At 45.5% G+C, this 26755-nt stretch overlaps 2 protein-coding genes across 9 annotated transcripts in view; one reads left to right on the forward strand and one right to left on the reverse strand.

The window, feature by feature from the left end:
* Window positions 1-5809, forward strand: part of USP7 (ubiquitin specific peptidase 7) — a 90289-nt gene extending 84480 nt beyond the window's left edge. For all 7 annotated transcript variants that reach the window (XM_081170132.1, XM_081170133.1, XM_081170135.1 and 4 more), the window contains 5 exons: window positions 396-495; window positions 1136-1255; window positions 1657-1728; window positions 3601-3691; window positions 4224-5809. In XM_081170132.1, the coding sequence (XP_081026258.1) occupies window positions 396-495; window positions 1136-1255; window positions 1657-1728; window positions 3601-3691; window positions 4224-4330 (490 nt within the window). In that variant the 3' untranslated portion in view covers window positions 4331-5809. The remainder of the gene's footprint in view (window positions 1-395; window positions 496-1135; window positions 1256-1656; window positions 1729-3600; window positions 3692-4223) is intronic.
* A 6975-nt stretch (window positions 5810-12784) lies between these two features.
* On the reverse strand, window positions 12785-24368 carry LOC308573363 (lipopolysaccharide-induced tumor necrosis factor-alpha factor homolog). 2 transcript variants are annotated; one of them, XM_081170230.1, is made up of 5 exons: window positions 24185-24368; window positions 16544-16750; window positions 16009-16104; window positions 14916-15075; window positions 12785-13972 (listed from the first exon to the last, which is right to left on the reverse strand). In XM_081170230.1, the coding sequence occupies exons 2-5, from the start codon at window positions 16734-16736 to the stop codon at window positions 13864-13866; spliced, it is 558 nt and encodes a 185-aa protein (XP_081026356.1). In that variant the 5' UTR covers window positions 16737-16750; window positions 24185-24368; the 3' UTR covers window positions 12785-13863. The 2 variants fall into 2 exon arrangements, with proteins under 2 accessions (XP_081026356.1, XP_081026355.1); XM_081170229.1 differs by lacking the exon at window positions 24185-24368 and adding an exon at window positions 23878-24013.
* Window positions 24369-26755: the final 2387 nt, after the last annotated feature.

A 26755-nucleotide genomic window follows, 5' to 3' on the forward strand; every position in this document is an offset into this window, starting at 1 on the left:
CCATATTCTTGAATGAATTCTTCCACAGTTCACCTAATAACATTCCAAGTGTCAATTAAAGTATCTCCAGCATCAGACATTAACCAAAACTCCCTAAAGAAGTGGGAAACTCTTGGTCCTCCATATGTTGTTGGACTCCCATCGGTCTTGAGACCGAAGCTGGCAGGGGTTGATGGGAGATGTTGTTTAGCAACATCTGGAGGGCCAAATAATTAGCTCAGCAGAACTCGATGTCTGCTCCACTTAAGACATTGGGTACCATCTGCTGGGAGCTGCTTTTGCACAAACCCAGTCAGTGCAAAAGGAAATTTGCCCCATGACACTGTTGGTTTATATAGACCATTAACCCTAATACTTAGTGTTTTTACTTAATCTGTTTCTCTTCCTTTGTTAAGGCTGCTAGAAATTGTAAGTTACAAAATAATTGGTGTCCATCAGGAAGATGAATTGTTAGAGTGTTTATCACCAGCAACAAGTCGAACGTTTCGAATAGAGGTCAGTGTGGTGTGGTATGAAATGTGAATATTTGAACTGTCATAGTTAACAGCTCCAAGTTTTAGTTATTGAGGTTATTGGCAGACATAATGTGTCTAGAGCAGGATTCTAGTTAACTATATCCATTTTAAAGTTTCTGTTCCATTCTCTCTCTCTCTCTCTCTCTCTCTCTCTCTCTCTCTCTCTGTGTGTGTGTGTATGTGTGTGTTTATTTTTTTTATTTTAGCTGTATTTTGTGCCCAATTTCATTATGTTAACACCATGTTTGGTTAAGCAATTTATAAATCTTTCTAAATAAAAAAAACAACAAATATATAAAATAGCAACAATGGATGGTGGCCATTCTACCTCATTAGCATTTGCAGCAACCTTCCCCAGCTAAGTTGCAGGTGGGTGGGTGGGGCTTACTTATTCCCACCCCAATGAAGAGGAACCAGGAAGTCTCCTTATCAGGGCCCAATTCATCTCATCACAAAGAGAATATTGAAGAAGTTGTGCTGCTGCTGTGGCTTTCATTATTTCATGAGTTTCATTTTTAAAAAAACTCAGTTTCCATTGGTGGTGTTTCTGCCTGTGGTGGTTTTGCTTCTGGTGGTACATCTGCCTGATGCGAAATGTGTGCTGCTGTCTTTGAATGCAGGAAATCCCCCTGGACCAGGTAGATCTAGATAAGGAGAATGAGATGCTCATCACAGTGGCTCATTTCCAGAAAGAGGTTTTTGGGACGTTTGGCACTCCTTTCTTGCTAAGGATACACCAGGTGAGAGTCCTGTTTCTCTTAACTATGTACTATTGCAACGCAGGTGGTAGCCTTCACCAATGTTGTGCCATCCTGGTTTGCTGCAGGGCACCACATTGGAGAAGACTGGTGTTGCTAGAAGGGAAAGTTTGTTGCATTAAATCCTGGATTATCCAGGAGTAGCAATAGTCACCTGCGGTCATTGTTTCTTGTATGCATATTTTATTCAGCTTCTGTGATTTGGGTGGCCTTGCATAAATTGGTCTAGTTCCTTTTTTTAAATTATTTAGAGGTTCGCTGATACCCAAGTTTGGCCAAGTACATTTTACTACATGTTCAGTGGCATCTTTAGCCACATAGGTTTCAGAACTTTGGTTGGCATTAATTTTTTTGCACGGCTGGGGTTGTGCTTTTCTGCCTAGGGTGAACACTTTCGAGAGGTGATGAAGAGGATTCAGACAGTGCTGGACATCCAGGAGAAGGAATTTGAAAAGGTATTGCCTCAGCAGATCACTCAGGAAGATTTTGCTCAGCATAGCATAGCTTCTGAAAGGACCTGCATCTTTTAGCCCTGCCAACATGTTAGCCCTGCCAACATGAATGTCTCTTATAATTCTGCAAGTGCTCCTCTTCCCACTGCGTCCCCACACAGGAAGTCGCTCTCTGCATATTTTTATGCTCTGCGATTTGAGGGTGGTATTTTAGGAAGTCCTGCTCGGTCTGGCATCAGCATCTGTGTATCGGAACCACCTTTGTGGAAGTTGTTAATGTTTGACATTTTATTATGTTTTTATATTGTGCTGGAAGCCACCCAGAGTGACTGGGGAAACCTAGCCAGATGGGCAGGGTATTATTATTATTAGATGGGCAGGGTATTATTATTATTATTATTATTATTATTATTACTACTACTACTACTACTACTGTGGTACCTCGGGTTACATACGCTTCAGGTTACATACGCTTCAGGTTACAGACTCCGCTAACCCAGAAATAGTACCTCGGGTTAAGAACTTTGCTTCAGGATGAGAACAGAAATTGTGCAGTGGTGGTGCAGCAGCAGCGGGAGACCCCATTAGCTAAAGTGGTGTTTCAGGTTAAGAACAGACCAGCGGAACGAATTAAGTCCTTAACCCGAGATACCACTGTATTATTACTACTACTACAGTTGTACCTTGGTTTTCGAACAGCTTAGTTCTCAAACATTTTGGCTCCCAAACACCGCAAACCCGGAAGTGAGTGTTCCAGTTTGCGAACTATTTTTGGAAGCCAAACGTCCAACAGGGCTTCCAATTGGCTGCAGGAGCTTCCTGCAGCCAATCAGAAGCTGAGTTTGGTTTCGAAACATTTTGGAAATCAAACGGAATTCTGGAACGGATTCCATTCGACTTCCAACGTATGACTGTAGTATTATCATCATCATCATTATTATATCTTGCATATATCAATAGCTGGTAGAGCCCGGCCTCCCCACCCCCTGCCAGTCGCTCCACAGATGGTGAGAACCACTGAGCGAGCCCCCTCTGAAATTAACCCCACCAAACGCTTCCCATCAGGCCTGTATCACCTCTATCTTAATTCCCCATAATTCTGCTGAGGGCGCTCCACGACATTGTATTATGGGACATTAAAGATAGTGAATGCCTCGATCCAAGCAGCCACTGGGCTCCCCTAGGAATCGCATTGGCACTGCGAGGTATGGTAAAGGGTGGGTCAGTTGACAGCCACTTCAGTCACGGTGGCACAAGGAGGGGCAACAGCACCACTGTGCCAGGGGGCCATCTCCACTGGTGCTAGAATAGTGGGATCCTGCTTGTAATGTAATAGGCGATCAAATCTTACTGTCCTGGCAATGGGAAAGGCAAGAAGCCCACCACAGCTGAACCCCCTGTGCCCTCCAGATGTTGTTGGATTCCAGCTGCTGTCAGCCCCAGCTGCCAGCATGGCCAGTGGAGGTCACCAGGTTGCCCACCTTAGGAATTGGCACTTGTCTATGGTATGGGGCTGGTGCTGATAGTAAACAACTCAATGAGAACGCTAACTTTGGCCTGTTTCCATGCTGTGGGTTAGAATCATAGATTTCAAAGGGACCCAAGGGTCATCTAGTCCAACTCCCTGCAATGCAGGAATCTCCGCTGAAGCATCCCTGACTGAGGGCCACCAACCTCTGCTTAAAAACCTCCAAGGAAAGAGAGTCCACCACCTTCCAAGGGAGACTGGGTTGAGAGATGAGAGCCAAGGAAATGCAAGCACAAGACTGGGAGGCTTTGAAGTCTACGAAAATAATTTTCTTAACAATACTCCTTGAGAAATTAGCATTTGAGCTCTGACGTTTTTATTTATTTATTTATTTGTTCTTTCTGAAGTTTAAGTTTGCCATTGTAATGATGGGTCGACACCAGTATCTAAATGAAGATGAATATGAAGTGAACTTGAAAGATTTTGAGCCCCAACCTGGTGAGTGTCCATTTATTTACTTTGCTTCTAGGAGGGGCTTATGGTTTTTTTTGGCTCCTTGAAGATCAATGGGGCAGACTTCCATGTGTGGCGTTTATTCTCTGGCCTGCTCAATGTCTTGCCCTCCAAGGTAAACACAGCCCACCAGCTCCGTATATTTGAATACGTTTTGTCATAGAAGCCTGTGTTAGAGTGACAACTTTACTCAGTGCAGCATCCAATGAAGTCGTTCCATTAGAGCTAAGACTTGGCTGTGCAAGAGAACTTCCTCTCTCTTTCTTCTTCCCATGGGCCCCCTAAATCTGTTCTGGGGGTTCCCCCATTGCTGGCAGAGCTGAATCAGGGAGGACACGCACAGGGAGAGAGGACAGGGAGGGGAAGTTATTTTGCACTGACAGAACCACGTCACTGAATGCCACCCTCAGTTCTTGACATTCTAAATTTTGTACAAAACATTCTGAAAGTGTGTTCATTCTGTCTCTCCCTCTCCCTCTTTCTCGCTTCTTTCTTCTTTGTTCTTCTTCCCTTCCAGGCAACATGTCTCATCCCAGGCCATGGCTAGGGCTTGACCATTTCAACAAAGCCCCAAAGAGAAGTCGCTACACGTACCTTGAAAAAGCTATTAAAATCCATAACTGACTTACCCTCTCCAGTTTGTTCGAGGCAAAAGGGGCAACAATGTGTGTGTGTGCGTGCGTGTGTGTGCGTGTGTGTGTGTGCGCACCTTTTTAACAACTGTAGGACTTTTGGTACACGTGCACTCGATCGGAAGTCTCCAGCAAGAGGATTTGCTGCTGATTTATTAATTTTATTTTGAGGCTGTTCAGTTTGGCTTCTCTGTATCTATTATTGACTGCCCTTTCTTTTTTTTTTCTTTTTGAGCAAAAATGAAGGTGTTTTATAAAAGCTTGGGTGCCAATGAGAGTTTTTATGGGAAATGTAAACAAAGCGAGATTGTCAGCATACGAAGGAAAGGGTTGAGTTAGAGCAGTTGACATTGGCGAAATATTGTCTGTAGTACGTTAACTGGACAGCCTTTTCTGGCTGACCTCCCCCTCCCTGGCCCTCCCCTCCTTCCTCCCCCACTTCCCAAATGCGTGGTACCTGCCATCACTGCAGCTAGTTGGCGCTATGGTTAGGCTCACGCCCAATTTATTTCCTTCAGTTATATACTTTAAATGACATTTTTGTGCATTTGTAAATGCAAAGAGAAACTCACATCATCAATAAATAGCAATCTCTACTTCATTGTGTACACTGTTGGCACTTATTCGAGGGGGGGGGGAGATTTTGTCTCTTCAGTCAGCCTAGAATTTCTCTTTTTATTATTATAATATTATTATTATTATAAATAAATGGATTTTGAGTCAAATTTGTTTTTCTCACATCACCTTTTGCCAAGGAAGAAGTTGGGGAACCCCCCCCCCCAAAGGAGGTGCAGTGTATTTGTATCCCTTTAGAAACGGTTTGAGAGTAAAATCCCTTGGTTGCAGTGAGATTTACAAGCATAGTACCAACTTCCCAGAGAATTTGAAGAAGGAAAAGGCATCTGTTTTATAATTAATTTAGTTAATCTGGGAAGACATAGGAAGACAAAACAAAATAGCCTTTTAGCACTGAGGGCATGTTCACTAGCATTTAGTAAGCTGTTGACTTTGTAAAAAATGTGGGGGTGGGGCTTGGGAGGGGGAAGAAAACAAATTGTATATTTAACAGAGGAACATGTACAATTTAACATTTGGGGTTCCTTTGGGGGGGGGCTGGGGGGCAGGGTGAGTCTGCAAGTGAATTTCACAGATGTCAATATTCATTGTGTGTAGTTTTATTTCAATCCCCAGACTGCTTTTCCATTTTAGTTTGGAGCTACAAGCAGCCCCATGTGTCTCTCCTAAGTTTTTGAGTGCAGTAAAAATATAGAAGCAGCAATTTACACTCCCCCGCCCAACATTATTTCTCATTATTTCTCTTCTTCCCCCCTCCTCCATTCCCTCCTGCCAATATTTTATTTTGTTTCTGTAGCTGCGGTGTGCAACAATTCTTCCTGTATATTGCCTTTTTTTTCTTTTTTTGCTGGAAAAAAATGTTGTATGTTGAATAAAAATTTTCTATAAAATTTTACTTCAGTGAGTGATGGCCTGGACGTTGAAGAAGATTTCCACTCTCCTTGCAAGTTTTCTGAAGATTTTGCTTAGACAGAATCTTCTATTTTTATTTTGCCAGTTAATCCACATTTGAAATCTGGCCTTAATTTAGGGATAAGGGTAAGTGTCATCCATTCATCATATTTGAACTTTTGAGCAGCATCAGTTATCTAATCCTCAAAACGAAAGGCACTGCTCCAGAGGCATTGCTGTATCTGGGTTCATACTGATAGGCAATAAAATGACTATGCAGAGCTGTGTCTGTAGCACAAAAAGGTGCGGTGGTGAAATTCATAGAGGACTGTCAAACCTCTGCAGCCAAATAGTTCAAACTGCACTTGGGTAAATTCCAGACACTCGGTGGGAACACTGGTCAGTTAACCACATTCATACTGAGAACTTAATCCAGTTGTGGTGCAATTTCCACTGATTCTACCTGCTTTCTTTGCCCTCTAAACACATTTCCATGGTGGCTCATAGAATTGTACAGTTGGAAGGGACACCAGGGGTCATCTATTACAGCCCCCTGCAATACAGGAATGACAGCTGATTGCTGATGCTGTGCCAGGCAGCACTCACAGACAGCATCAACTAGTAGACCTGCTTCCCAGTTTGAGAGGATGCCCAAGCTGCCCTCCACTCTCTGGGCTTCTGTCCCCATTTCCACAAACTGGCCAGCCCTGCAGGGGTGCCCCTCTACAGCTCTCTTTCTCCCCTAAACATCTGGATCAGAGGAGGCACTCCCACACTAGTTTATGCACCTGGCACTATCAACTCGTAATTCCTTTTCTCAGTACCACTTTCCTGCCAGCACACATCAAAAGGGACTTCCTTCTGTCTTGCCTTCTCTCTGCCTTGATAGTTCAATGGTTTTGGGGTGGGAGCGGCATATGGAATGCTTTCCGCTGCCCAAGTCTTACAGCAGGAGTGGTGGGGAGCCTTTTTTTCACCCCAGGAGCCAGATCCTTTTTGGTCCCCACCTCTGTGAGCCAGTTTTGACAATCGAGTGGTGCAGTACAGCTGCCAGCCATCTTATGGCAGTGGACTAGGTGCCTGGGAACCGCAGTGCAAAGGGACTTTTTGAGCCCTGTGCTGGGGGTTTCCAGACATCAAGCATGGAACTCAGTTGCACAGTCAATCCCTGCGGAAAGCAGCTTTCCCAACCCCATTCCAGATGTCACATATGACAAGCGGATGCCATTTGGGGTAAACTGCATTGTGGGCTGCATTGGCCAGATGTTCTCCATTTCTGCATCACTGGTTTGCACCATTATTTATGTGGTATATTTTCTGAGCACCTCCTTTTCTTTTGATATTCTCCCACCCACATATGATTTATGCCATGTGAAGGGCTTGACTTCTTTATCACATCTCTGTGCCCCTGGCCATGGATTTGAAAACTGGTATTTCTGGGGTGCTTTTCTTTTGTTCTGTATTTCTTTTCAAGAGGCACTCTTATTTCCCTGCTCTTTTTTAAAAAAGAAGAAAAGGAAGAAAGTTCCCTCTCGGTTCCCATGTACATGTTGGGAGCCTCATGCGTGTGCAACACTATGTGCAGTTCAGACCTATTCAGGCCTCTTCAGGGACAGCGGAAGGCCTGTGTCCATTCTGTGCCTCAACTGACACCACTCCCTGGGCTGCGAGAGTCTTGAAACGGTCTTGGCAGAGCAGGGGGGTGGGGAACTATTTTCCATTCACCTCTTACTGGTGGCGGATGGAGCAATAGGTTTGATTTAAACTTTGTACAGAGCCTAGGGCTTGCCGATCAGAAGGTTGGTGGTTCGAATCCCCGCGACGGGGTGAGCTCCCGTTCCTCGGTCCCTGCTCCTCCCAACCTAGCAGTGCAAGTAGATAAATAGGTACCACTCTGGCAGGAAGGTAGACGCTGTTTCCGTGCACTGCTGTGGTTCACCAGAAGCAGCTTAGTCATGCTGGCCACGTGACCCCAAAAAACTGTGGACAAACGCCGGCTCCCTCGATCAGTAAAGCGAGATGAGCGCCGCAACCCCAGAGTCGTCCGCGGCTGGACTTAACGGTTAGGGGTACCTTTACAGTAAGCTACCTTCCAGCCATGCAAAAGCCAGAGGTTTCTAACACACACACACAAAAAGAATCTCTTCCATCTCATCCCACCATCAAAGTAATAAAGAGCCATTATCACAGGTCAAAGCCCACTCTAGTGAGGTCTGTGACCGGGGGGGGGGGGGTCATGAGAAGCTTGGAAGGCTGCGTTTGGCCCGAGATTCCCCATCCCTGTGGTTAGAGTTCCAAGTAGCAACATTTTGGAGCTTTACCAAGTTGTGTAAGCATTAAATGACGCTTAATTGTGACGAAGATATTCCAGGTATCAAAAACATCTCAAGCACAGAGGCTTTGTAGAGTTCTGGGCCCTCCTGGCAACGTTGTCCTTATGTTCATAACCACCTCTGACTGTGGATGCAGAGCATAGCCATCATGACTAGTAGCTGTAGGTAGCCTTCCATTTCATGAATTTGTCCAATCTTCCTTTAAAGCAGGCTTCCTCAACCTCAGCCCTCCAGATGTTTTTGACCTACAACTCCATGATCCCTAGCTAGCAGGACCAGTGGTCCGGGATGATGGGAATTGTAGTCTCAAAACATCTGGAGGGCTGAGGTTGAGGAAGCCTGCTTTAAAGTCATCACGCTTGGTGGACATCACTGCCTTTTTGGGGAGAGAGTTCGATATTTTAACTGCACTGCACGAAGAAGGGCTTTCTTTTATCTGTCCTGAAGAACCACACGTGGTTGGATGCCATTTTGAACAGCTCATAATCCAGGCATAGGCAAACTTGGCCCTCCAGAGGTCTTGTTAGCTAGAGATGATGGGAGTTGTAGTCCCAAAACATCTGGAGGGCCGAGTTTGCCTATGCCTGTGACATCATCTCTCCCTAGCCCACCCTGAACTGCAGGGTTCCACCTCTTGAGCACCTAAAATTTATTTGCTGGTAACAGACTGATGGCTGCAAAAATACAAATGTAGCAAAAAGAAAAGAAAAAGTGGGCATCTTCGGAATCGTACTCAAGAGTTACACATGCACACACAAATGAACTAGAAAAATAATTGAGTTAACCACAGAATCGGAATTGGAAGGAACCAAGAAGGCAATCTAGTCCAACCCTCCTGCAATACAGGAATATCTTACTCAGTGTGGGGCTCTAACCCATGACCCTGAGTTTAAGAGTCTTGTGCTCTACCAGCTGAGCCATCTCAGCTGAAACTGAATGATTTTTTAAAACATTAGAATTTAGGAAATTTCATGAATAATTTATCCCAGTCAAGATGGGCTACTATTAGAATTCCTGAAATACTGGCTTTAGCTGACCATTAAGTGATGCTTTTTCCTCAAAATTAAGCCTGCCATATTGTCAATTGTGCTACAAAAATCCAGTATGCACTGTACTAAAATTAATAATAATAATAATAATAATAATTTTTTATTTATACCCCGCCCTCCCCAGCCAAGGCCGGGCTCAGAGCGGCTTACAAGCAATAATAAAAACAAGATGAGTGATTACAACTTAAAAACAAAAATAAAATACAACATTAAAATAATGGAACATTAAAATATTAAAATGGAGCCTCATTGCAGGAGAAGGAAAAGAAAAAAGAAAAAGGGGGCGGAGGGAATCAAATTGGCTCCAATCCAAAGGCCAGGCGGAACAACTCTGTCTTACAGGCCCTGCGGAAAGAGATCAGATCCTGCAGGGCCCTGGTCTCATGAGACAGAGCGTTCCACCAAGTTGGGGCCAGTGCTGAAAAGGCCCTGGCTCTGGTTGAAGCCAATCTAACTTCCTTAGGGCCTGGGACCACTAGGGTGTTGTTATTTATGGACCTTGAGGCTCTCCGTGGGGCATACCAGGCGAGGCGGTCCCGTAGGTACGAGGGTCCTAGGCCGTGAAGGGCTTTAAAGGTCAAAAGCAGCACCTTAAATCTGACCCTGTACTCCACCGGGAGCCAGTGCAGCTTGAAAAGCACTGGATGAATATGCTCCCATGGCAGAGACCCTGTGAGGAGCCTCGCTGCAGCATTCTGTACCCGCTGGAGTTTCTGGGACAGCTTCAAGGGCAGCCCCGCGTAGAGCGAGTTACAGTAGTCAAGCCTGGAGATGACTGTCGCATGGATCACTGTGGCCAGGTCGGGGCGGGAAAGGTAAGGGACCAACTGCTTGATGCGGCGAAGGTGGAAAAATGTCGCCTTGGCTGTTGCTGTGACTTGCGCCTCCATGGAAAGGGAGGCGTCAAGGATTACACCCAAACTCTTAACGGAAGGTAATGGCACTAATTGGGCCCCCGCAAGAGAAGGGAGTTGGTCCCTCATCCCCATGCTATCCCGACCTAGCCATAGGACCTCTGTCTTTGAAGGATTTAGTTTCAATCGGCTCCCACGAAACCATCCAGCCACAGCTTCCAAGCATCTGGTCAGTGTGTAAGGGGCCGAGTTGGTGTGGCCATCCATCAGTAGATAGAGCTGAGTGTCATCAGCATATTGATGACAGCCCAGCCCAAAGCTCCGGATAATCTGAGCAAGGGGGCGCATAAAGATGTTAAAAAGCATTGGGGAGAGAATTGCGCCCTGCGGCACTCCACACACCAAGGAGTGGCGTGACGACATTTCCCTCCCTAGTGCCACCCTCTGTCCCCGACCAGAGATAAAAGAGCACAACCAGTTACGGGCTATGCCCTGTATCCCCACGTCTGCAAGGCGATGGTCCAGAAGATCATGATCGACCATGTCAAAAGCTGCTGACAAATCTAAAAGGATCAGCAGTCCTGACCCGCCTCGATCCAGTTGTCTACGGATATCATCTGTTAGGGCAACCAGAGCCGTCTCCGTCCCAAAACCAGGACGGAAACCGGACTGAAATGGATCTAATGCCGATGTTTCCTCCAGAAACCTACCAAGCTGTTCAGCAACCGCTCTCTCAATTACCTTACCCAGGTATGGAAGATTTGAAACTGGGCGGTAATTGGATAGGTCTAAGGGATCTAATGAAGTTTTCTTTAGGAGTGGACGCACCACTGCTTCCTTCAGTTCCCCTGGGAATGTCCCCGTGTCAAGGGACAAATTGATAATTTCAACCAGGGGGGTCCGCGCAACATCTGGACACTCCCTAATCAGCCAAGACGGGCACGGATCAAGGAGGCAGGTGGTGGGCCTACCAACTTGGAGGAATCTATCCACATCAGTAGGGAGTATCCGATCGAAATGGTCCAACACTGGACCTGAAGTCAGTCGAGGGGCCTCCAGTTCAGTCACTGTATCTAAATTGGCAGGGAGGTCACGGCGGAGCAACAGGACTTTCTCGGCAAAAAAGCTCGCGAATGCCTCACAGCTGTGGGTCGAATTTGTGCTTAAATTTGGTTGTCCTCCTAAGGACGTTATTGACCTAATTATTCTAAAAAGTTGTGCCGGGCGAGAGCTAGCGGATGCAATGGAAGCTGCAAAGTAAGATTTCTTAGCAGCTTTCATAGCCATCTCATAGGCTTTCATAAGCGTCCTATAAGATGTTCTTGAGGCTCCGTCACGAATCCGTCGCCATACTCGCTCTAGCCGTCTGAGATCCCGCTTCATTTTCCGGAGCTCCTCAGTAAACCAAGGGGCCCGGTTTCGACGGGGTCGCAGAGGGCGCTTAGGCGCGATCTCATCAATGGCTGCCAAGAGCCGGTTATTCCAGTCCTCAACAAGGTCATCTAATGAGTCGCCAGGAGGAGCAGGGTTCCGCAAGGCTTGTCGGAATCTATCAGGATCCATCAGTTTTCGCGGACGAGCCCAAATAGGTTCGCCACCCGAGCCGGGGAGGAGCGGGAAGTCAATCTTGGCTTTTAAAGCGTAGTGATCAGACCATGGCACTTTCACAGCGGGGAGCATGATCACATCTATGCCAGCCCCAAAGATCAGATCCAGCGTGTGGCCTGCTTGATGAGTGGGGCCCAAAACAAACTGGGAGAGCCCTAGTGTTGCCATGGAAGTCACTAGGTCTAGAGCCTGTGAGGAGGGAGCGGCATCGGCATGGACGTTGAAGTCTCCCAAAACCAGTAGGTTTGGGAACTCCAAGGCCCAGCCCGCCACCACCTCCAGCAGGTCTGACAGGGTGGCTGCAGATGTGCTGGGTGGTCGGTACACCAGCCAGACAGCCAAGCTCTCCTTGATGAGGTGTATTGAAGCCTGAAGCCTGTGGCATTGCCACTAGATGGTGCACACTCTCTTGTTCAATGACGTTCAGCAGGAAATTGGTGGGATTTGATGTCTCAAAGGTACAGGAGTTGATGGTTTCGGCGTGCTAATTTATTAGCTAGCTGATGCTCAAACAGTAGCCAACTCAATCACTTGGACCAAGAATCTTGCCCTAGTTTGTACCCCTGTGAATAAGGTAAGTACACCCACACCCTGTTAATCAGATCTCTGAACTATTTTCCTGTTTTTTATCATATGAGATGAACAGGTAGGGGCAAGTTGTTCTGTAGTAGACCGTGCTTTGCAGTGGAGAGCTTGTGTCATACTCAAAAGAGATTTGGTGTGGAAAGTCTAGATAGCTGGTTGTTCTGCATTTCCTTTTTTTAAATAACATTCCCAGTTTTGCCTACTGCCAGACTAACAACAACAGCAACATACTTTATTTTGCATGTCAAAACAAGTGCTGTTGCTATAAATTTTTCACACAGTTTTGTTGGGAAGTATTGTATAGTTAATAATGTCAGCAAGTTCAGATTTATGCAAAGTTAATTTCTGCTGCTTCTAACTTTGCAGTTGTACATCGTTTTAGGCTTTTTCAGGGCATGTCATGAATGGTATCAGTAATCTGCACAACAGACCAGCAGAGCAGGTCCTGCATAGCAATCCCTATATTTCAGAAAGGGTGAGGCATTAAGACAAAGCTGCTTTGTCTGAGTCAGGTTTGAGCTACAGAGGAAAGATCCATTACCACCACTGATTTTAACAACATATCAATTTTTTTTAATGGTTTCTTAGAATTTCTGAATAATGCAAAGTACAAGGCTGCACACAGGAAAATGAAGTGCCACGGAGGTACAAAAGGTGATCCAGAAACATTTCTCTTTTTTCTAAACAATGTAATATTTCTCCTGCATAAATTACACAAAGGTCTAAAGCTTTGGTGTACATCAAAGTAAGGAGCTCTATAAATAGTCACAACTTGTTGTAAACTTCCAAAAACTTTTCACCATCCATTTCCAATATGCAAACAGTCTGGGAGAGAATGAAAGAAAAGTGATTTGCTAAGCTCAGACCCTTTTCAGCCGAAGGGCCACATTCCTTCTGAGACAACCTCGTAAGGGTCACATGGCAGCAGTGGCTAGGACCAGAGGCAAAACTGGCAGATCAACAAGTGTAACCTTTGTACAGTAGTCTAATTTTTATAAACCCACACCCCTCTCTGATCCATTCAGGCAAATAAATAAATATAGGATTTCAAGGACATATTCCAGCCAGGGGAAAAAAAAGAGGAATGAAGCAATGCTGGTGAGAGGTGTGGTCTGGGGAGAGTCTCAAGGGGCAGATGGAGGAACCTGGATGGCTGCAAAACAACTTCTACTCACAGAAATAGGTGTGTTCTAAAAGGAGCTTTGGGGAAACGGGTGCAAAAGGTGCAATTTCTGATTTGGGAGTTTGTGCATGATCAACCAGGCCACAGGCTAAGAATGGCTGTGATTGGTTCAGGGAATAAGGCTAACAAGGATGCGAGGCAAGTATGAAATCAAGGGATGCCAAAGCCCAGGCAAAAAGCCAAGAGGTTCCGCACACAAGCTGTTGACCAACCTACCAACAGCCTCTTCCTGCTTCATCCTTCTGGGGTCAGCAGGGGCAAGGAGACTGCAGCAACCACATTCCAGGCAAGCTTTACTGAAAAGCTGGCAGGAGTGGGAAATTGCTGAGCAATTCTGCACCCGCAACAGTCCCAAGAGTCAATGCATGAATTCACCGAAGGAAAGGAGATTCTCTTCCAGCTTGATTTCCTGCGAGTTGGCCTCAAATGGCTTTTCTTCCAGGCATCTATAGTCTCTTGTATCGGTAGATGTGGTACCTGCATTTAGGGCAGTAATGGTCTACGTCCTTGCAGCAATTCGTCATGAAAGGTATGAGGCAGCAGCCCATGCAGCCTCTGGGGGAGAGGGCAGAAAGTTTTAAAGAGGTTTGTTTTTATCCCTTCATCAAAAATTTGATTTCAGGACAGTTTGCAATAGTTTGACAATTTTAAAAATATAGCCCCAATAACACTAATAAAACACAAGAGAGAAAATCTCAGCGATAGAATGCTCTTTAAATGACTGGGCAAATGAAAAGGTGTTTGGTGCTTACAAGATAACTAGGTGGATGCCAGGCAAGACTCACTAGGATCTGAAAAGGCCCTCTTAAGAACAGAGGAAGCAGCCTTCTGAGTCAAACCATTGGTCAATCTATGTTAATATTGTCTACACTAACTGGCAGTGGCTTTCCAGAATTTCAGGTGGTGCTACTTGGGAGATGCTTGGGATTGAACCTAAAATCTTCTGCATGCAAAGCAGGTGCTTTACCTGTAGTCCTTCCCTTTAGGAAGTTAGGATGCTGTCTTATACAGAGACAGAAACTTTCATCTCCCCTTTTTGATAGCTGCCTTGCCTCTGAAGGAGGAGGCACTCTTCTGTGTGTGTTGCGTGTGCATGCATTTTGCAAGGAATGAAATCTCACAAAGCTTCAAATTCAAGCAAGATTACTTATGTTTTCCCAAATACTGCCAAATGCCAAATGTGGAGTGTATTCTTTAGCATTCAAGAGCATCCATCCATTTGGACCATGAGGGATGGCCTCTTCCCTGCTTTCAATGGGATAAGTATGTATCTGCATTCCCAGACCGTGCCTAGTGTCAAAAGAGCAGGGTCTTTCCAGGAGGACAACCAAGGACTCCCAGTGCGTTGCAGTTGTTTGCCCATGCCCACCCCTATTTGCTGGCACCAGGCAAGCTTCTCTGCAGGGCAAGAGGACATTCACATTTTATCTAGCACTGGCTTTAATTGTGGAATTACATTCTGTGTTCGTACATCTCTTTGTATAGAAAAAGCACTCACCCCATCACACACACAGCACTGCAAGCTATGTATGTCAGAGTTCCCACACGATAGACGACCTCCGTCGTAATGATCTGGCGGCAGCAAGGGCAGATGGTGGACGCTGGCTTGCTCGAGAAGATTCCCGCAACCACCACTGGAGGACCAGAGTCCATTTCAACTAGGAGTTGCAAAAACAAAATTGTTCTGTCTGAGCATTTACCTTTGTTCCACTATCACTTCCCAGCTGCAGCCCATCCATCGAGAATACCTCCCCACAGCGTTTGTGATATAGCAGCCACTTGGAGTTGTTGGGCTAGAAGGGTTTAATTCTTTCCTTCACATCAAGCTCACTGGGCCAGTTACTGTCTCTCAGCCAAACCTACTTCATTGGGTGGGTGTGAGGATATAACGAGGACGATTGGGGGACAGTTTATGCTACCTTGATTTGCTTGGAGAAAAATAATAACTTCAAAAAACCCTCCTATTGGCACCCATATGATGTGGATGTTTTCAAGTCTAAACATGGTGCTGGGTAGAGGCTTTGGCAAGGGAAAGAAGCTGTGGGGTGGGTGTGGAGCCCTGTATTGCCCACAGACCAGCAGTTACTCATCTCTGGGCAGAAGGTCATTAAAACAACAATATAAATGTCAACACACCGGTCTGGGTAGGTTTGCCTACCCAGGTTTTAAGCTGTTACTGAAAAGAGGACAGTGATGGTACCTGCCTGATGCCAATGGGCAGAGAGTTCCAGCTGCCAAAGCTCAATTTCCTACAAGTGATGCTTTAAAAGGAAATCCCAGCTCCACAGGTTATAATGGTTGAGTGGGCATATATGGTACAAGGTGAGCCTTCAAGTTAACTGATCTCAAGCAGTTACAGGTGTGTTTTTTTTTTAAAAAAAGATACTAACACCTTGAATCTGGCTCAGTAAAAAATTGGCAGCCAGTGCAGATGACTGAGCCAGGAGTGTTATATTCTGATGGGGTCTTGATCTGGTCAGCAACTGTGCTGCAGCATTTTGCACTAACTGCAGTTTCCGGATCAAGCCCATGGAAATCACCACACACAGCACATCGCAGTAATCCGATCTGTATAGGTTTCTAACACATACTTGGTCCTACTTGATCACAAGGGACATCTTGACATGAATATGGTGGTGGAGATGGACAGTCGTAGCCATCGCCGCTTTTTCCATAGCCATAGCCACCTGCACCAAAATATAAAGAAAAAACAAGCAGGAGAACCTTTAGTTGCATAGGATTTCCCAGGCAGCTTCAGCTGAGAACGTACGAAGAGCCCTGCTAAATAATTGCAATATAACCCATCTGTTGTTGTTGGCATCTGTTTCAAGAGACAATGGAATGCACCTTCAGTGAAGTCACCTCCCCTGCTCAGCCTCGCTGATGTGGTCCATAGGAAAGCGCAGCAATACGTTTGGTGCCAGCTTGGCTGCAGGAGTTGCCAGAAGGAGGCGTACAAGGGAGTAACCCATCCTAGTACCTGGGATAAAGTGTGGGTCATAGCTTCTGTTAGCGGTATTGAACGTGGGGCTGGCAAGTGGCCAACCTTCCTAATTTAGTTTGGACTAAAGCTGCCCACTTGTGAGTGTGTTTCTGTGCATCCTATAACATTTGCCACTTGCCTACCTGATGAAGTAGAAGGTTCTGGCCAGAATGGATCTGGTGCATAGGGTTCCTGGGCGTAAGGTTCCTGGGCGTAAGGTTCCGGATTATATGATGACTGTTGTGGGTATGGTGATGAATATCCTGGTGCAAATGGTTCCGGCTGCTGTGCCAGGGGTATCATGGGGATCGAGACGGTCTTTTTTTGTTGCTCCATTTCTGGTGGTTTGTCTGCACGTGATACAGCAAAGGCAAGGTAAGGGGTGGAAGCTAATGTTTCACTGAATTAGAGAGAGAGGCATCATACACATAGGTTTCTACCAAGGAGATCAGGTGCAAAATCAGGACATCACCAATGTCAGATTAGCCAATGTGAACATCTTTGAAACTATTGTGGTGGTTCCATAAAGTATTTCTGAAGTGACACATAGGAAGTTGCTTTGTACCAAATGTGACCATTGGTTCGTCTAGCTACAGTGACTGGCAGTGGCTCTCTCCAAGATTTCCATCTGGAGTCTGATGGGAGTTGGAGTCCAACATCTGGATAGCCGCAAGTTTTCTATCCCTCCCCTAGAGCAGCCAGTGCTTGGGTCCCCAGATGTTTTTGAACTACAACTCCCATCATTTATAGCAAGCAGGACTAGTGGCTGGTCTAGGGTGTGCAGCTTCAGGCATCTGACTTTCACAATTTCCAGGTAAAAAGGTAAAGGGACCCCTGACCACTGGGTCCAGTCATGGCCGACTCTGGGGTTGCGGTGCTCATCTAGCTTTATTGGCCGAGGGAGCCAGCGTACAGCTTCCGAGTCATGTGGCCAGAATGACTAAGCCGCTTCTGGCGAACCAGAGCAGCGCACGGAAACGCCGTTTACCCTCCCGTTGGAGTGGTACCTATTTATCTTCTTGCAGTTTGATGTGCTTTTGAACTGCTAGGTTGGCAGGAGCAGGGACCGAGCAACGAGAGCTCACCCTGTCACGGGGATTCGAACCACCGACCTTCTGATCAGCAAGTCCTAGGCTCTGTAGTTTAACCCACAGTGCCACCCGCTTCCCTTTAAAATTTCCAGGTACCCCACCATTATCTGTTCCAGAGCAGGGGATCGTTATACAAAAAGCAGGCTTGCCAGTAAGGAAATGCTCTCTCTTCCTCCCACCTCCTACACCAACATACAATGTAGCAAAAAATCAAAGACTCTTGTGGCATCCTAATGACATGGTTGTTGGACGATCCAACTCATTTGCAGTGCTGATGCAACTGAGAACAAGCTGCAGCTCAAGAAGCCTGTGGTTTGGACCTTGCATCTGTCCTGAACGCACTATGTAGCCTTGCACCCAAGCTAAATCACCTGTGTGTGATGCAATTGTTTCTTAATGTCAGCAATCTCTAAGTTAATCTATGCATGCTTATGAAGCAACTTGACGATGGAGATCGTCAATACCAGGGAAGGTCCTAGGATGGAAGAAGGGACCTTCTATATGCAGAGCAGATGCTCTGCCGCAGCTACATCCAGTGGTCCATCTAGCTCAGTATTGTCAGCATCACTGGTCTTCAGCATCACCGGCCATGGCATGATCCAAGGTGAGTCACAACAGGAGCACTACCACAGTGCAAATATATGGTAAAGGTTTAAGAAATGTGCAGTGAAAGGTTAAGCCTGAGACATTCTTCATGCAAAGCAGATGCTCTGTCATTTTGCTGCAGCCCTTCCTCGGTATGTAGGTTGATGAATCTAAAGCTGAATGTAAGAACATTACAAAGAGCTCTGCTGGATCAGGTCAGTGGCCCATCTAGTCCAGTATGCCCTGTTCTCACAGTGGTCAAACAACATCCCATCAGGAACCCCACAGGCAGGACCTGAGTGCCCCACATATAGAGACAGCCTAGTTCTCGAACACTGAAACCTGGAAGTGACTGTTCCAGTTTTTGAATGTTCTTTTGGAAGCCGAACATCTTATGGGGTTTCCACAGCTTCTGATTGGCTGCAGGAACTGCAGAAGCTGTGCTTTGGTTTTTGAACACTTTGGAAGTTGAACACATGTCTGGAACAGATTCTGTTTGACTTCCAAGGTATGACTGTAGCTTGCTTTTACGTAACTGGGGATTCTCCATAGGACTTATATATTGATCGTTTGCCAATATTGGCTTGCCCAAGGCTTACATGGAGTAAATAATAATAATAATAATAATAATAATAATAATAATAATAATAATAATAATAATAATAAAAAATAAATAAATAATTTATTTATTTATTTATTTATACCCCGCCCACCTGGCTGGGTTTCCCCAGCCACTCTGGGCAGCTTCCAACAAAGTATTAAAATACAGTTTAGATTACGAGCCTCTCCCAACATCCTTTTTATTGCACATTCGGCAAGGTTTATGCTCATGATGTTATCATGGTGGTTGCACAAGATCATGCATTCAATACCATTTGTACCTACAAAAGTTTTGGGGCTCCCACAGTACTTTGTTTGCAAAAGATGCGTGTCCTGCTAAATTCCTGTAGCTTTTCAAACCACAAATATTTGTGGGGTGGGCAAGGGCCTTTTAGATGGCAATAATGCAGGAACAGTGAGGAAGAATCACAGAACCACTAATGTGCTGTGATTAAGGCAATCATATGTTGCAGAAGGCAAGGCATTATTGAACATTCATTCTGATTTGTTTGTGGGGTGGTTATAGGCGATCGCCCCAAGTTCCTCTCAGGCTGTTTATGCAAGTCTTCATCTTATTCATTTTTTCAATACATTTCCCTGTCACTTTCTTAACCAAAAAAAATCTGTTTATTTTTAAGTGTAGATTTGTTGTGCTAGGACATGGCAGGATGCATACATTTGTTGAAAAATACTAAGGTTCATTATTGTTTCACAAGATGTGTATCTCTTTAAAGGCCAGAGCAAAAATTATGACCTAGTTTTACAGCTGTAAAGCAGTATAGCAGGTGCTGTTAAGTTGTGTTAATTAAGCTGTGTCAGCAATTGTTTACAGTACGTAAAGAGCAGCGTGTACCTCTCTCAGTACCCTGGTGAATGGGTTGATGGATGGTTCATACTTATAGATGTAATGTAATTTAATGTAAGAGGAGTTTTTGTTTTTGTAATTAAAGCCAAGCAAAAGTTATTTTTGTGTTTCTTTGTTGTTTCCTGAACGTGTGGTCTCCCCAGCATGCTTTCCGCAGTGCAAGTAATCTGCCAAATACGCAACAAATTTAGCAAAACCTAAATTTTCCCGGACATGCTTGAATTCCACTCAAAGAAATGCTGACAGTCTGAAGACAGCCCACTTAAAGAGAAATTAGTGAGTAATTATTCATTTAAGAAAAATCCCTCCAGCTAGATCAGGCTAAAGGTAAAGGTAAAGGGGCCCCTGACCATTAGGTCCAGTTGTGGCCGACTCTGGGGTTGCGGCGCTCATCTCACTTTATTGTCCAAGGGAGCCGGTGTGCAGCTTCCGGGTCATGTGGCCAGCATGACTAAGCCGCTTCTGGCGAACCAGAGCAGCACACGGAAACGCCGTTTACCTTCCCGCTGGAGTGGTACCTATTTATCTACTTGCACTTTGACATACTTTTGAACTGCTAGGTTTGCAGGAGCTGGGACCGAGCAACGGGAGCTCACCCTGTTGCAGGGATTCGAACCCCCAACCTTCTGATCGGCAAGCCCTAGGCTCTGTGGTTTAACCCATAGCGGCGCCCACGTCCCTCTAGATCAGGCTAGCTAGAGGCTTATCTAACCCAGCATGCTTTTTCCAAAATGACCAACTGGATGGCTCTGGGAAGTACAACAGCAAGAAGGAGGAGCATTTCCCCCACTTATGGTTCACAGCAAGCAGTATTTAGAGGTATACCACCTCTGATCCTGAAGGTTCTTTCTATACAGCCACTATGGGCATAAGAAGAGCCTTGTTGGAGCAAGCCTATCCAGTCTGGAATCCTGCCCCCCCCCCATGGCCAACCAGATGACCCTAAAGCAAAGCCAACAGGCAGGACATGTGTGAAACGGTAGCTCTCCCACTTGGGATTCCCAGGAACTGGTCTTCAAAGGCACCATCATAATCATTAATACAGGGGGAAATAATTCTACATAACCTCAACGCAGAGCAAATGCATGCAGCACTGGTTCACATGCCTTTCCCCCTGCCCCTGTGAGGAAACAAGCCAAGGCACTGGTCCCCAATGGCCTGGGGCAGGCTTCCTCAACCTCGGCCCTCCAGATGTTTTTGGCCTACAACTCCCATCATCCCTAGCTAGCAGGACCAGTGGTCAGGGATGATGGGAATTGTAGTCTCAAAACATCTGGAGGGCTGAGGTTGAGGAAGCCTGGCCTAGGGCTACCTGCCCAGATGAAAAGGGAGGGGCAGGGCAGAGAGGCAAGAGGCTCTGAACCCAGCTTCAGCTGGGGAGGGCGGGATATAAATAAAATTTTATTATTTATTATTATATTGCCCCATGAGATCACTATGTGCAATGAAGCCAGAAATAGACTTGCCTGTCATTACAGATACCTCTCCTCCTCCAGTGGGAGGAGAACATCACTCAGGCCCCATATGCACTATGCATTAAAAGCAATATCATACCACTTTGAACCGTCACGACTTCCGCCCAATTATATTGGGCACTGTAAGCGCTGAAAGGTGTTGATGCCCATCTCCCCAGAGCTTCAGTTCCCAGAATGGTTTAGCAATCAATCCATCTTCCCAGGGAACTCTGGGAAATGGAGCTAGCTGCCTGAAGGGAACAGGAGTCCCCTAGCAACTTTCAGCATCCTAAGCAAACTACAGTTCCCAAGATTCTTTGAGGAAGCCATGATAGTTTAAAGTGGTATAATTATGCTTTGAATGTAAAGCTCAGATGAGGCCTTAATGGAGGGGCATGTGCTTTGCACAGGTATGAACCTTGTTCTGTCCTGTCTTCTCCAGTTAAGGAACCTCGAGCAGCAAAGAGATGGGGTGAAACCTCTGTGGGAGGTCTTGGAGAGTCATTTTCAGTTAGGGTGGACAATGCTGAGCTGGATGGACCAAGACATGACTCTGCAGAAGGCAGCTTGTGTCAATTCATTCCTGAAACTAGGGATGTGAGGAGTAGCAGCTATTCTCATCCCATTGAGTGTTCTCCGCTATCAGCACTGCTTCCGTTTCACTGCGGTTTGTTTCCGCTAAAAGCAGTCTGCTAGCCTCACAATTCGCTATGGCCAAAGCTGGCATAATTAATAATTGTGTAATCAATTTCAATGCATTTCAGAGGAATGTATTGTCAATGCAGACAACGGCACACAATTATTTACATAACATTTGTGGACTTAAAAAAGCAGCAGTAGCAAATACCACTTGTATTTGCTTGCATGATTTCCATTCCTGACCTCCAAACATGGAACCTGTAGCAATTCTACTCCTCTTTCTGCTTCTCATGGAGTTCTCCAATAGTCTTACCTCCAACCCACCAATCAGGGTACCCTTTCACTTCTCCTCTCTCTCTATTGGATGACTACCAGTTTCTACTGTTTCCAGATGGAGAAAAATATTTCTATGTTGAATTTCTCAGATTTGATACACCTTTCTTCATGTCCTTCTTTCCTGCCTTTTTTCCAAACTGAAAAGCCCCAAACGCTGTCCAACTTTCTTCATAGGGAAGTTGCTCCAACCCCTTGATAAATTTGGTTGCTTTTTTGGAACCTTTTCCATCTATTTTTCTCCAAGGAGCTCAAAGCGCTTCATGGTTCTCCCCCTCCTCATTTAATCCCCACAGTCCTGTGAGGTAAGTTAGGCTGAGAGGCACTGACTAGCCCTAGGTCACCCACTGAGCTTCATGGGGCCGAGTGATGATTTGAATCCTGGTCTCCCAGGCCTAGTCCATACCCCAACTCAGACCTTTCCAAACTGTGTGTCTTGACACATGAATGTGTTGGCTGCTGTGTGTAGGTGTGTTGCGCAAATGTTCCCTGTGCTCCTCCTGGGGCTGGAAAGAGGTTAATTTAACCTCTGGTTTGCTAGTAAAATTGAATTACTGTGTCACAAAATGATGCATGTCTAAAAGGTGTCACCAGCATGAAAAGTTTGTAGCTCTAAACACTACAACACCACTTTTGAGGTGAGGCATCCAGCACTGTCCATCGTTATTCCAAGTGTGGCTGCACCATAGATTCATATCAGAAGTTAAAAGCCAAGTTTAAGAATTCCCATTAATCTTCCACCATCCGTTCCAGTTTTAAGTCTTTTCAAATTTGACTTTACAAGCTGGTAAAGCTGGTAACTTTTTCTTTTTTTTAAAAGAAAGACTTAAGCTTAAGTCTTCATGACAAATTAAGCTAGGGTTGCCATATTTCAAAAAGTGAAAATCCCCCCCCTCCCCAATATTTCTGCCCAGACACTGTTTCTGATGGACAATGGCCGGCTATGTCCACGAAATTCCAGACGTATGGCAACCCTAAATTAAGCCATTATGGAGCTGGTTGAATCACCATGTCTCAGCTTTGCAAGATATGAATGAACCTTTTCCCTGCACAGGCAGACTCTTCTCTCTTTGTGTGAGCCACAATTTAATCAGGAAAGCCTTTAATAAATCATAGTTTCCAGTTTCATCCAAACTGGGAAATTCTGGTTACTTGTTCCAAGTCAGGCTATTAAACCAACTTCAACTGTTGGCTTCAACATCCTGACTAGTTCTGAAGCTCTTAACCAAAGTTTCCCCATTTGGGCAAAACGGGGGAAACTGTGTTTAATTGACAACTTTCTTGGTTCTTTGAAAGGTAGGTGCACAGGGACTGCAGGCAGGCATAGAAAAGTCTTGTACATATCTTGGCTGAATAAACTGAGATATGGTCATCCAAACATAGCTTGGGAATAAAATCCCATCCTAGCAAAGTCCTGTACTGCTGCTGCTGTGTGCTGCCCACACGCCATGAACCAAGGATGGGGAACCCTGTGTCCCTCTCCTCCCAGTATGGCCAATGCTCATGGGAGTTGTAGCCCAAGACCTCCTCTTGGGAATTCCAGTGTGAACCACCTGGAGTTTCACCACAGTACATTATTCAGCCAAGATCTGAATGAAAGATTTTCTCACGCATACACCCTATGTGGCAGGAGCAAAGAAGCCAGGAAGCTGCCAGTTAAACACAGTTTTCCCCATTTCACCCAGACTGGGAAACTAAGATTGCCAGCTTTGGAACAAGCCAGGATGTAAAGCCACAAACTGAAGTTGGTTTAATATCCTGACTTGTTCTAGATCTGTTGACCATAGTTTCCCAGTTTGGATGAAACTGCAAACTATGGCTTATTGCAGGCTTTTCTGATTAAATATAAATATATTAAAATAAACAAAACACAGCCCTAATATACACAGATATAAAGAATTAACATTTACCGTCATCCAGCATTTAGAAGAGACTCATCTATGTTTTGCTTAGGAATCTCTGCCAAGTGGCCGATCTGTTGATGTGTTGTATCAATTTTGACAAACCTCACACCTTGGGGGGATTGTCTCCAATGCTAGTCCTATTCAGAGTAGACCCACTGAAATGAATGGACAAGGTTAGCTTTGCTCCATTCATTTCAGTGGGTCTACTCAGCGTAAAACATAGTTAACTATTGCTTTCATTGCTGCACCTTCTGTTTCATTTCCCCAGCAACTCAATGGAACAGCAAACTTAACTACCAAGGAAATTCCATACCTCAGTAGACTGTGAACAAGATGAGATGACTGGTTTCCCCTCCCAAAATTTCCAATCACTTTATCCTCAGGTTGGATGCTGTCGTTGTCCCACGGAAGGGAAAGAGCATGGTGTTGCCCTTGTAGAGATGAGGATGCTGACAGATGGCTTATCCCAGTTTAAAATGACAGGAAGGGACTGTTGGCAGGTAGGTAGGCAGGTAGCATTTAATTACCCCCCCAGGTTAGCCAAGTGCTCCAGCCTCCGCCATACACTTGGCTTGTTGCAAACATCCAATTAAGGAATGTCGGGGAACGAGTTTGCTGGGAGGGCTGGGATGTGGCTCATTCATCCCATGCCAGCTATTTGGGTTCATGCTTGACATGGAAGGTAATTGAAGATAATCCCCGGAGCATTTGCTCAAGGCTTTCTTTAAACAGAAGAACCACAACACGGAAAGGTGTTCACTATTATTAGATCAACACAGGCACAAGTCCAAGACCTGACCCGCTTGCACTTCCACCCTCCTGGGCAAATTCCATTTCAAAGTTCACTCGTGTAGAAAGCATCTTCTTTAGCTTAAAGAGTGGCCAGGGCTCCTCAAAACTTCGAAACAGAACACCCAGTGGAGAACGGGTTTTCTTTTTTAATGACATCTCATGATACAACTTAGGTAAAGGGACCCCTGACCATTAGGTCCAGTCGTGGCCGACTCTGGGGTTGCAGCACTCATCTCACTTTATTGGCCGAGGGACCCAGCGTACAGCATGACTAAGCCGCTTCTGGCGAACCAGAGCAGTGCACAGAAACGCTGTTTACCTTCCCGCTGGAGCAGTACCTATTTATTTACTTGCACTTTGACGTGCTTTCGAACTGCTAGGTTGGCAGGAGCAGGGACCGAGCAACGGGAGCTCACCCCATCGTGGGGATTTGAACCACCGACCTTCTGATCGGCAAGTCCTAGGCTCTGTGGTTTAACCCACAGCGCCACCCTACAGAGGTGTAAATGTGTCACTTGATTGGTTTTACAGTTTTGAAGTTAACTTTTTATGGCCCTGACACACAAATGGCTTACTTTCGAAGTCCCCATCCCCCCCAAGAGATATCCCCCCCAGTGGAAAAGCTGTTGACCAATTCAGATTCTGTGCAATGGAAGCTGCTGAAATCTACCAGGACCACAGTCAGCTCAGTGCTCAGTTATATAGAAGCATAGAACTGTAGATCTAGAAGGGACCCAAAGGGCTGTGAAGATCTTCTCTATTTGCAACTCTTTTCACTGCAAGAAAATCCAGACCCGCCAAGTGTCCCTATTTTTCAGGGACAGTTCTGGATTTACAGAAGCTGTCCCAGTTTCTGATTTGATCCTGGAATGTCCTGCTTTCCCTTAGGACGTCCCTATTTTCATCGGAGAAATGTTGGAAGTTATGGAAAATCATGTTTTGTATGTAGGGTTGCCTTGCTGTCCTTTACAGAGGACCGTCCTCTATTTGAAGGAATCCTTTGAAGGGCTCTCTCATCACAAGGCTATTCCTCCCCTATACGTATAAAACAGTATACAATGCAGTCTTTAATGTATAGTGCAGATGCAGCACAAATCTGATTTTAAGGTTAAGAACTATAAGAAGCAAGCACCCTGAAGCTGGAGGAGTGGGGAGGGCTTGAAGTTGCCCATCAACAGTTTTAGCACCTTGACAGCTGACTGAGCAGGAATACCAGTCACCTTGGCCACATTCACAGGAAACATTTAAAACACTTTGATACGCCTTTAAACAGCCATGGCTTCCCCTAATGAATTCTGGGAAATGTAGTTTGTTAAGGGTGCTTGGAGTTCTTAGGACACCCGCTATTCCCCTCCAAGAGCTACAATTTCCAGAGTGGTTCAGCAGTCACTCCCTCTTCTCACAAAACCCTGGGAATTGTGAGAGGGGAGCAGAGGTCTCCTAACCACTCTCAGCAGCCTTTAACTACAGATCCCATTTTTTGGGAGGGAGGAAGCTGTAACTGCTTAAAGTGGTGTCGCAGTGCATTAAATATCTTGTTCCTCACTCTGTTGAGGTGCATTATCTTTCTATTCAAATAATAGTAATTGAGATGGATCATATTGAGTCATACACAGAAGAGACTCATTAAAATATATGGACATGGATGACTTAGATCTGTTAATGGGCTTATTCTAAGTAGAACTTAGCTGAATGCAACCTATTATTGGGGTTAGGGTTAGGGTTAGGATTTGGACAAAGCACAAACCAAATCAGCTTGATTCAGGCAGAATGGGACTTTTGTCGAGTTGGGTCAAGACAGCTTCAGGTCAGGTCAGGCTGCTCAGAGTAATCCAAGGCTGTCAAGGGGCAGGGTCTTGGGTGTGAGGTGAGAAGAAGATGGAGCATAGAATAATAGAATTGTAAGGGACCCTGAGGGTCGTCTAGTCCAGCCTCCTGAAATGAAGGAATATTTTTGCTGAACGTGGGGCTCGAACCCCTGACCTTGAGATTACGAGTCTCTTGCTCGACTGACTGAGCTATCCCAAATGTGCAGAAGCAGCTTCAGTCCTGCTCTCTTCAGTGAGGACATGGGGATGCAGCCTCCCCTTCT

The sequence above is a fragment of the Podarcis bocagei genome, assembly GCF_964188305.1.
Source record: "Podarcis bocagei genome assembly, chromosome: 14".
Taxonomy (NCBI): Eukaryota; Metazoa; Chordata; class Lepidosauria; order Squamata; family Lacertidae; genus Podarcis; species Podarcis bocagei.